This window comes from Microtus ochrogaster, unplaced genomic scaffold, assembly GCF_000317375.1.
Source record: "Microtus ochrogaster isolate Prairie Vole_2 unplaced genomic scaffold, MicOch1.0 UNK14, whole genome shotgun sequence".
Lineage (NCBI taxonomy): Eukaryota > Metazoa > Chordata > Mammalia > Rodentia > Cricetidae > Microtus > Microtus ochrogaster.
In genome coordinates, this window is record NW_004949112.1 from 1,897,653 (window position 1) to 1,907,818 (window position 10,166).

The following is a 10,166-nucleotide window of genomic DNA, read 5'->3' on the forward strand; positions in this document are numbered from 1 at the left end:
GTGAGAGTCCACGCTTTTGCTGTGTGCCTGTGTGACAGGACCATGCTTTGGCTGTGTGCCTGTGAGAGTCCACGCTCTCACTGTGTGCCTGTGTGAGAGCCCACGCTTTCACTGTGTGCCTGTGTGACAGGTCCACGTTTTCGCTGTGTGCCTGTGTGACAGGTCCACACTTTCGCTGTGTGCCTTTGTGAGTCCACGCTTTTGCTGTGTGCCTATGAGAGTCCACGCTCTCACTGTGTGCCTGTGTGACAGGTCCACACTTACACTGTGTGCCTGTGTGACAGGTCCACACTTTGGCTGTGTGCCTGTGAGAGTCCACGCTCTCGCTGTGTGCCTGTGTGAGAGTCCACGCTTTGGCTGTGTGCCTGTGTGAGTCCACGCTCTCGCTGTGTGCCTGTGTGACAGGTCCATGCTTTCGCTGTGTGCCTGTGTGAGTCCACGCTTTGGCTGTGTGCCTGTGTGAGAGTCCACGCTTTCACTGTGTGCCTGTGTGAGTCCATGCTTTGGCTGTGTGCCTGTGTGAGTCCATGCTTTGGCTGTGTGCCTGTGTGAGTCCATGCTTTGGCTGTGTGCCTGTGTGAGTCCATGCTCTCGCTGTGTGCCTGTGAGAGTCCACGCTCTCACTGTGTGCCTGTGTGAGAGCCCACGCTTTCGCTGTGTGCCTGTGTGACAAGTCCACCTTTTCTCTGTGTGCCTGTGTGACAGGTCCACACTTTCGCTGTGTGCCTGTGTGAGTCCACGCTTTTGCTGTGTGCCTGTGAGAGTCCACGCTTTTGCTGTGTGCCTGTTTGACAGGCCCACGCTTTGGCTGTGTGCCTGTGTGAGAGATCCATGGGAAGGATTCACAGCCCCTGCCTACCTTCTCTGCTAGGCATGAACTTCTGGAAGAGGCCTGTCGCCAGGGCCTGCCTTTTGCTGCCTGGGATGGTCCCACCGTGGTCTCCTGGCTGGAGGTACTTTGTCATTGAAATAACCCTTCATGTAGAGTTACTAATCAACCCCCCTTTCAGGTTTTTGTGTTTTGTTTGTTTGTTTTGCTTTGTTTTTCTGTAATTAACTCAGGTTCTCACTCTGTAGTGCTGGGGAGCCTCAAACTCATGGCAATCCTTCTGCCTCAGACTCTTGAGTGCTGTGTTACAAGCCTGAGCCACTGTACCAGGCCTTTATCCTCAACCCTTTGACAGTCGTGCTATCCAGGGCTGGTTGATTCCACTCTAGAGAAGCCCAGAAGTGGGGTGGGAGGGGAGGTCAGGACCTGAGGCTCTTAGGAAAGCTACTTCCTCCTCCTTGCGCCCTTGCCCTCTCTCTGTCTCTTCGGGTCTCTCCTGGTCTCTGCCGACTGTCTGTCTTCGTGTCTGTCTTTCCATTTGTCTCTATTCATCCCTCATCTTCCTGTCTTCTCCTCTCTTCTCCCACATGTCTCTGTCTTACCGCTTCTGTGTCTTTGCCTGCGAACCTTCTCCATCTGTCTCTCTCTCCACTGACTCCTCCACATTCTTGCCTTCCCATGGCCTCAGCTCTGGGTGGGCATGCCTGCGTGGTACGTGGCTGCCTGTCGGGCCAATGTCAAGAGCGGCGCCATCATGGCCAACCTGTCAGACACGGAGATCCAGAGGGAAATTGGCATCAGCAATCCCCTGCACAGGCTCAAGCTGCGCCTTGCCATTCAGGAGATGGTGTCACTCACGTCACCCTCAGCGCCTGCCTCCTCCCGCACTGTGAGTACCTGCAAATCCATGCCCTCCTGCTCACCCTCACCCCTCGCCAGCTTCCAATCCTGGGCCCCGTGTCACGGGTGTGTCCTCAGGCGACATCTCTTTCAGGGACCTATTGACTTGTTCCATCGGCCCCCAAGAGTCCCTTCCTGTGGATTTCACCACTTCCAAGGGACCACCCCCAAATCCATAGTTTTCTTTTTCTTTTCTTTTGAGGCAAGATCTCCCTCTATAGGTTTGTCTGGCCTGGAACTCACAGAGACCCATGGCCTCCTGCACCAGCTAACCATGTCCAGACTCAGTTTTTTCCTAGGAAATCTCAAATAGGCAGACAGTTATTGGTTCTTGTGTTGTCTGAAGCAGTAGCCTACTCAGGCTACTGAGTAAGTTCAAGGTCAGCCTTGGTGAGACCTTGCCTCATACTAAAAAAAAAGATGGCCTGCAAGATGACCCAGTAGGTAAAGGTGCTTGCCACCAAGCCTAACCACCTGAGGTCAGTTCCTGGAACCCACATGGGAGAAGATGAAAATCAACTCCTATAAGGGTCCTGAGACCTTTACCAACTGCCACAGCACACACATATAAAATAAATAAATGTTCTTCTAAACATTTTTCTTTCTTTCTTTCTTTCTTTCTTTCTTTCTTTCTTTTTTTTTTTTTTTTTGAGACATGGTCTCTCTGTGTAGCTCTGGCTGTCCTGGAACTCACTCTGTACACCAGGCTGTTCCTCAGACTCACAGAGATCCGCCTGCCTCTGCCTCCCAAGTGCTGGGATTAAAGGCGTGCGCCACCACCCAGTGCAACACATGTTCTTAACCACTGAACCATCTCTTCAGCCAAAAAATTATTTTACTAAATATCTATTTATTTTGTGTGTGTGTAATTGCCATGGGGCATGCGTTGCACAGAACTTGGGTTGCCAGACTTGGCAGGAAGCACCTTTATCTGCTGAGCCATCTTGCTGGACGCAAGGTCCCAAGTCCTAGGGCTTCAGCATGGAAGACGCCCAGCACAGGGTCATTTCCGTTGTCACCTTGGCTTTGAGACCCCAAACAGAATGAGCTTAAACAATGAGTCAGAGTGGGGCACTTAAGAGGCCATCTGTCTGCATCCTGTGTCATCTCCCATCCCGTGACACCTAGCATCCCTCAGCCCACAGGAAACGTGTGGATGACACATGAGGAGATGGAGTCGCTGACAGCAGCTACGAAACCCGTGAGTGACTCCTGCTGGTGACCCGGGGGTGGCACTATTCCTATTGGGTGTGGGGCTGGGAGGATTCTGTCTGTCCATGCATCGTCTGTCCCTTCTGTTCTCCTTTGCCTGTCCCCTTAACCCACCCTTCTCTCCCCCTCTTCCCACTAACGGGTCAGGAGACCAAGGAGATCAGCTGGGAGCAGGTAGGGTGCAGGATGGGCTGCCCGCATGACAGGTTGTGCACGCTGCATGGTCTTTCTCTGTCCCTGTGCCCCACCCTTTGCCAGAACATTCTAAGTCCCCACCCAGGAGGGGAAGGCTGCAGCTTGGAGCTCAGCTGTGGACTAGTTCATAGTGGCTTGGTGGGGGACTAAATGGAAGCCTTCTGTCCACCTCCAGCCTAGAGCACAGGCCTTCCCATGGTTGTGTGTTGCTCGGGAGCTGCTGGGCTATAGGACTGCTGGAGCCAGAAGGACCCGCGGGGCCTGCTAGAGTTGGGAAGAGGGCTGAGGGTTCAGTGGTGCGAGTGTTAGCTATACTATTATGGTGGCCGTGAGGTGGACGAGGCAAGTGAGGGGTAGGGAGGACACTGTGGCCTGGAGAAGAGAGAGGCCCAATGCCCGACTTGAGCTTGCAGGGTGTGTGTGTGTGTGTGTGTGTGTGTGTATGTGTGTGTGTGTGTGTGTGTGTTTCCAGGCCCTGAAGCTGCAGACTTGGGGGTTTAGCTCAGCCCTGCCCCAAACTGGACTGTTGAGTATTTCCTGAGTGTCACAGGAGTGATAGTCTCTGGGTGGCAGGAAAGCCACACCGAGTCCTGCCTCACATTTGGGCTGAGTGGGTGCAGACCAGCAGAGCTTGGGGCCAGCGGGTGGGGCCCTTGCCTGTAACACAGAATTCTAGCTTCCAGCCAACCTGGAGTGGGAGTGTGTGCCTGTAACTCCGTCACTCAAGAGGGTGGAGGCAGGAGGATCTAAAGTTCAAGACCATCCTCAAACTTCACTGTGAATTTGAGGCTAGCCAGGGCTACACAAGACCCTGAGCTGTTTTGTGCTGGGGAGAGAACCAGCGTGGGGTGGGGACTGAATGTTGTCCTTGAGGGCCTGACCCCTCCCTCACCTGCCCACGGCCCCAGATCCTGGCATATGGCGACATGAACCACGAGTGGGTGGGGAACGACTGGCTGCCCAGCCTTGGGTTGCCCCAGTACCGAAGCTACTTCATGGAGTCGCTAGTCGATGCTCGGATGTTGGACCACCTGAACAAGAAGGAACTGAGAGGTCAACTGAAGATGGTGGACAGCTTCCACAGGTGGGGCTGCCTGGCCAATGGGAACGCCCAAAGAGGAAGAAGTCACACCCCTAGAGAGGCTTTAGCCAATGGGAAGTTTTATGAAATTCTGGCTTGTTGCTACTTGAACCAAGAAGGTGATCCATAGGAAAACCGAGATCTCTCGTGGTCCTGGTGACCTGCTACTGGGGAGGCCAAAACAGGAGGATGACAAGTTAGCGTGAACTATAGAGTGAGTTCAAGGCCAGCTCAGGGAGCTAGTGAGACCCTGTCTCAAAATTAAAAATAGAGAGATCATGAAGAAAGGGAGAAAGTCAGATAAGAGCAATGAGAGCAACGACAGTGGCCATGGGAAGGCTCCTGAGTGACTCAGTTTCCCCCTCTGCTCAGGGTTAGTCTGCATTACGGTATTATGTGCCTGAAACGGCTCAACTATGACCGGAAGGACCTGGAGCGGAGGAGGGAAGAGAGCCAGACCCAGATCAGAGGTGAGGTCCTGTGGGGGCCAGGCGGAGAGGCAGGCCAGAGGGAGGGAAGTCAGATTTCAAGAGCTACTGAGAACATGGTAGGGTGAGCAAGCGGGCATGGCCAGAGAAAGAGTATAGCGTTATATGCCAGACTGGCTGGTCCTGGCCACTGGGGTGCGCTGTCACACAGGGGGTAGAGCCAGCATAAGTGTTTGGTTAAGAGGGAATTAGAACCGGCTCACTAGGACGGAAACCAATGTAGGGGCGTGGCAAGGGAGGGAAATGACTGGCCATTTCCAATGATGAGGGGAGAAGTCATCCTGAGGGCAAGTCTGGTAAGGGAAATGAGGATGGAATTAGGCTAATTTGACAGGGCTAGCCTCTGGGAGGTGCACGGTTAAGAGTCCCTTTTAACCGGGTGGTAGTGGCGCACGCCTTTAATCCCAGGCAGAGGCAGGCGATCTCTGTGAGTTCGAGACCAGCCTGGTCTACACAGCGAGTTCCAGGACAGGCTCCAAAGCTACAGAAAAACCCTGGCTCCTTTTCATCCCCAGATGTGATGGTGTGGTCCAACGAGAGGGTCATGGGCTGGGTGTCTGGGCTCGGCCTGAAGGAATTCGCTACGAACCTCACTGAGAGCGGGGTGCACGGGGCCCTGCTGGCTCTGGATGAAACCTTCGACTACTCCGACCTGGCCTTGCTCCTACAGATACCCACACAGAACGCGCAGGTGAGCTTGGTGCTCAGGGAACATGCTGGGCATGCTCCAACCTACGTGCTCCAACCTACGCCCACCAACCTCCCCCCTCCTCTTCCAGGCCCGGCAACTGCTGGAGAAAGAATTTAGCAACCTCATCTCCCTAGGCACAGACAGAAGGCTGGATGAGGTAGGCGTGGCAGCAGCTCTGAGGCTCCCTGCCACACTTACATCAGTGATGAAGGGGTGGGGCTTGGTGTTGCCAACCAATTGTGGCTGGAGGTTGAGCTAAGTGAGGGCATGGCTGAGGAGAGGAGTGGAATGGGAGTTTAGGCCTCCCTCCTTCACCTCGGGCTCCTACCCTACCACTAGGACAGTGCCAAGTCCTTCAGCCGCTCCCCATCCTGGAGGAAGATGTTCCGAGAGAAGGACCTCCGAGGTGTAACCCCCGACTCGGCTGAGATGTTACCCCCCAACTTTCGCTCAGCTGCAGCAGGAGCTCTAGGCTCCCCAGGGCTCCCACTACGCAAACTGCAGCCTGAAGGTAAGGGGCTCAGATGTGACAGTCCGGACCCTAGTCACAGCTTGGGACAACTCTCCGTCTGGTCTACCCTACCAGCTGTCACCCGGGCACTCCGCGCAGTGGGCTATTCTCAGTCTCCTTCCCAGGATGGGACATGACCTTGCTTCAGGCCACTTGGACTCTCTCTTTGGGTCTCAGGCTTCCGGGAAGTAGAGACCCATGGTGGAGCAGGCACACGCGTGATGTTTGAAGCTTAAGTCTATTGGAGGGCACCAGGGCTTGAGGCCAGAGTGCCTAGAAACCCTGGGGGATCTGGGCCGGCCTCTCAGGCCTGCTACCCAGCCACTCAGCGTTTGGCAGATAATTGCAAGATCAATACCTGCCTGGGCCACGGAAGAGTTTGTTCAGGACAGCCAGGCCTGCTCAGTGAGACTCTGCTTCCAAAAGTAAAAGGAGCTGAATGTGCAGCTGGCTGGTGGGGGAGCCGCGTACAGTTCCCCAGTGGGAGCTGCCCTGTGGCTCACTGGTAGAGCCCAAGCCTAGAATACCCCAGTGAAGGGCTCGGGTGTGGCTCAGTGGTACGGTATTTGACTACCAATCAAGGGGCTCCTACCTTCAATGTCCAGTACGAAGGAGTGGGGAATTCTCTGGGGAAAATAGGGGGCTTCCAGGCTGAATGGCTGCTCTCTCTCTAGGCCAGACTTCCGGGAGTTCACGAGCAGATGGTGTTTCAGTCCGGACTTACTCCTGCTAGTGGGCACTTACAGGTGAGGACTCTGCCAGGTGATTCTTAGGGTTCAGGGTGGTGCAATGGGACCGCAGGATGGCGGACCAGATGGGCCCCACCTACTCTGATAACTGTTTGGTCTCAATGCAAGTGACCTCGCTCTCACTCGGATGAAGACCCTCCCGAAGGCTGGGCCGTTTTCCCTCCTTTGCAGAGTATTGTCTAGCCGGAGACCACCGTGAGGGAGCTCTCACTGCGGACTATACACATCTACACACACCAGCCCAGTGTGCGCGTTCCCGCCTCCCAGATGGACTGGGCCTGGACTAAACCACAGGAAATGGACTAAAGAGGGGGGCATCGGAAGAAGAGGACAGGAAGAAATCCCTCCGCCTCCCTTTTCTCTACTTTGTAATTTATTGATCCGTTTCGGACGGGAGCCAGGCACCCTGCACCTGCGGGAAGGGGGCGGGCTTCGCTCTCGGGCGGCATGCGGGGAGAGGCCGCCCCTCCCCCTTCTCTTGCCCATTCGCGGGGGCCCAGGTCTTTCTTCTTCGTCCACTAGGAGGGGACGGGAGACTCGCTGCTACAAGCCTCGCCCCCCACTCCCGTGCCACTCAGTCCTGCCCCCGCTGCGTCTGGTCGCCAGTCCTGGGGGTCATCTGTGAGCGGAGTCCCTGTCCCTCCTCCCGTGTCTCGTGTCCCCCGGGGCCTCCCCACCCCATGCTATGGCGGTGTCTGTGCCCAAGGGTCAGGAACGCAGCACTGCGTTCCCAGTTCCCTTCCGGCTCCGGGGTTTGCATGGGAAAATCCCTCTGTCAACTATGTCGCTGGGTGATGTGGCTTGGGGAGGGATGGACAGCGGGGAGTCCCCCACCCCGACTCTCAGTTGGCCTCCTAGCCCCAGGCGTTACTCAGTGATCACGGGTAAAGACCTACTGTTTCAAAAGTTCTGGTGTTGACCAGCCTTTTTTTGAGACAGGGTCTCACTTTGTAGTCCTGGCTGGCCTGGAACTCACTATGTAGACTAGGCTAGCCTCGAACTCACAGAGATCCGCTTGCCTCTGCCTCTGCACTGAGATTAAAGGTGTGTGCCACCTCTCCCAGCTTTTGTTCTCAAGATGTTAAGAATGCAAACCAACCACCTTCAGAATCAAGGAGTCAGGCCCTCTAGGAGAGGCTGATGCCTCTTCCTATGGTCTGTGGTCTCCCTCCGCCAGGACACACCCCACACCGGACACTGCTGTTTCCAGGGGCACATTTATTCAGGCCCCCTGTCAGGTGGGCAGGCCAGGGGAGGTACTTCAGCCGCAGTTGTGGCCATGTTAGGGCTCTGGAGTCTCCAGCATGTCAGCCAGGGCTCTGGACAGGAGGACACGAAGGTTAGCCAGCACCCAGAGGTCCTTGAGCCATCATGACCCTGACCGCTTCATATCCTGGGACCGTGGGGTCCCAGGATAGCTCTTAGCTCCCAGTGGGCCAGCCTTTCTCTAAACAAGTCCCTTGAACTGCATCATTCCCCCACCCAGCCCCACACTTACTGATACAGGGAGGAGGAGAAATAGTCCATGTAGCTTCCTGGGAGGGAGCAGAGAGAAGAGGTTTGAGGGCCTCCAGGAAGGGCATGATGGGGGAACACTCAGGGCAAGCGCTTGGTCTCCAGCTGCCCCAGCCCACGATTTTTATTTACTTTGGTCCCACCCACTGGCTTCTAGGCGTACCCTCAACACAGGCTCTGCCTGCGGACCTTTGCTATGGTCACACCCCCACCCCAGCCTACCAGTCAGTCACAGACAGCAGCTTTCCTGGTTCGGAGCTCAGGTTGGCTCCAACCCCTCTTTGCAAGACTTTGCCCCTCCATAGGTGCCTGCTTTGCTTCTCACCTGGAGTGCAGAGGGTTTCACAGACCAGCGGGCAGAGGTAGCAGAATTGGCAATGCTGAGGACAGGGAGAGAGCCTGGTCAGGGAGGTTGGGTGGAGGGCCAGTGTGGGTGCTCTAGTGGGACCAGCGTCCCTGGGAAGGTCTCACCTGGCACTGGTCACAGTGTTCCCCCATGTTCTCCTCGTCACAATGACAGCTTTCGCATTCAGTACATCTCTGGGGACAGGAAGAGCCTGCTTAGAGGAGTCCCTAGCCCAGAATCCATGTCTGAGCTCAGAGTCCCCCTTCTTTCCAGGTGGTTCCTCACACCACCCTCCCAGGTTTCCTATCTAAAGATAGCCCACATGCCCCCATTGAGGGCAGGATCTGTGAGTGGTCACAGACCTGGAGGGTGACCCTTAACTTCTCCCCACCCCAGCTTCTGGTCCCCAGCATTTATTTTGCTGCTCCTCCCACTGTCAGGTTCAGAGGCCTTCCACGGCACCCCAGGGCATGCCAGGCAGATCTGGGCTAGGGACCTACATTGCAGAAAGAACAATAGCCACACAGAGATCCTGGCTGGTAGTTCTCATACTCCTGGGCATCGTGCTGACCTGTGGGGACAGGAGGGCCACAGTGATTCCATTTGACCAACTCTGCCTTCCCCACCCCCACAGAGCCAGGTCACTTACCTGTGACCTCACGGCTCTCCTCCTCGCTGGAACCTTCTGTGTCCACCTTCCTTCCAGCCAGGGGGTTTGGGATGATGGTGAAGGGTAGCAGGTTTTCTTCCAGGATCTCCCCCTCTTCCTCCTCTTCCTCCTGCTTTCTGTGATGGCTCACTGGAGTCCGAACCTCAGTCCTGTCTTCCTTACTCTCTTGCTCATCTTTTTCCTCATCTTCCTGGCTCTTAGGGAGGCCATGACCCTCCTCCTCCTCTTCACTGTGGGATCCTTTGCTCTGCTCTGAGTCTTTGTCTCCCTCTTGAGAGCTGTGGTCATCTTTCTTTCTTGATTCTTCGGAACCAGCCCCTGTGGGCTGCAGGGGCTGATGACCAATGTCACCTTGGACAAACTCTCTGTGACCCTGGCTGATCTGTTCATCTTGATCTTGTGGCCTGTGACTGGGGACCTCGTGGCCAAACTCAGCAGAAATATCCCCATCTCCCTCCCTGGGGACTCTGTGGTGGTGATGGCCAGGAACTTCTGTCTTATACTCTTCTGGGAAGTCCTCCTCCTTGTCAGACTTGTGGCCTTGGGGTTGGTGGCTTGCAGTATGGTGGCTGAACTTGACTGTTACCTCCTCTTCTTGATTCTCACTTCCAAGACCATGGTGAGTGTGTCTAGGAGATGGGTGCCAATGTTCAGTGGATACAGCCTCATCTTCCTCTTCCTCATCTTGGTGGCTTTGGTGGCCACGGCTGGGGACATGATAGTAGCCTTCATCTGAGTCATCTTCATCATCTTCCTTCTCATCACCTTGGTGTCTGTGGACCTGGTGCCCATGCTCAGGGGAGCCATCATCATCATCATCTTCATCATCATCATCATCATCATCATCTTCATCATCATGCCCTCGGTGTCTGTGGACCTGGTGTCCATGCTCAGGGGAACCATCATCATCATCTTCTTCTTCTTCATCATCATCTTCATGGCCTTGGTGTCTGTGGACCTGGTGCCCATGCTCAGGGGA

At 55.3% G+C, this 10,166-nt stretch overlaps 2 protein-coding genes across 5 annotated transcripts in view; one reads left to right on the plus strand and one right to left on the minus strand.

Annotated features, from left to right (window-relative positions):
- Positions 1 to 7,561, plus strand: part of Ppfia3 (PTPRF interacting protein alpha 3) — a 30,512-nt gene extending 22,951 nt beyond the window's left edge. For 3 of the 4 annotated variants that reach the window (XM_026789053.1, XM_013353665.2, XM_005366809.2), the window contains exons 20-30: positions 872 to 953; positions 1,518 to 1,718; positions 2,868 to 2,930; positions 3,089 to 3,115; positions 4,045 to 4,220; positions 4,590 to 4,687; positions 5,221 to 5,396; positions 5,485 to 5,553; positions 5,736 to 5,907; positions 6,582 to 6,653; positions 6,828 to 7,561. In XM_026789053.1, coding sequence (XP_026644854.1) covers positions 872 to 953; positions 1,518 to 1,718; positions 2,868 to 2,930; positions 3,089 to 3,115; positions 4,045 to 4,220; positions 4,590 to 4,687; positions 5,221 to 5,396; positions 5,485 to 5,553; positions 5,736 to 5,907; positions 6,582 to 6,640 — 1,123 coding nt within the window. In that variant the 3' untranslated portion in view covers positions 6,641 to 6,653; positions 6,828 to 7,561. Of the gene's footprint in view, positions 1 to 871; positions 954 to 1,517; positions 1,719 to 2,867; positions 2,931 to 3,088; positions 3,116 to 4,044; positions 4,221 to 4,589; positions 4,688 to 5,220; positions 5,397 to 5,484; positions 5,554 to 5,735; positions 5,908 to 6,581; positions 6,654 to 6,764 lie in introns of all 4 variants that reach the window. The other variant, XM_026789054.1, reaches the window with a different exon arrangement.
- A 187-nt stretch (positions 7,562 to 7,748) lies between these two features.
- The window catches only part of Hrc (histidine rich calcium binding protein), a 3,480-nt gene continuing 1,062 nt past the window's right edge, over positions 7,749 to 10,166 (minus strand). The window contains exons 2-7 of the mRNA XM_026789128.1: positions 9,167 to 10,152; positions 9,018 to 9,088; positions 8,643 to 8,711; positions 8,497 to 8,551; positions 8,155 to 8,191; positions 7,749 to 7,975 (exon numbers count right to left, since the gene is read on the minus strand). Coding sequence (XP_026644929.1) covers positions 7,939 to 7,975; positions 8,155 to 8,191; positions 8,497 to 8,551; positions 8,643 to 8,711; positions 9,018 to 9,088; positions 9,167 to 10,152 — 1,255 coding nt within the window. The 3' untranslated portion in view covers positions 7,749 to 7,938. The remainder of the gene's footprint in view (positions 7,976 to 8,154; positions 8,192 to 8,496; positions 8,552 to 8,642; positions 8,712 to 9,017; positions 9,089 to 9,166; positions 10,153 to 10,166) is intronic.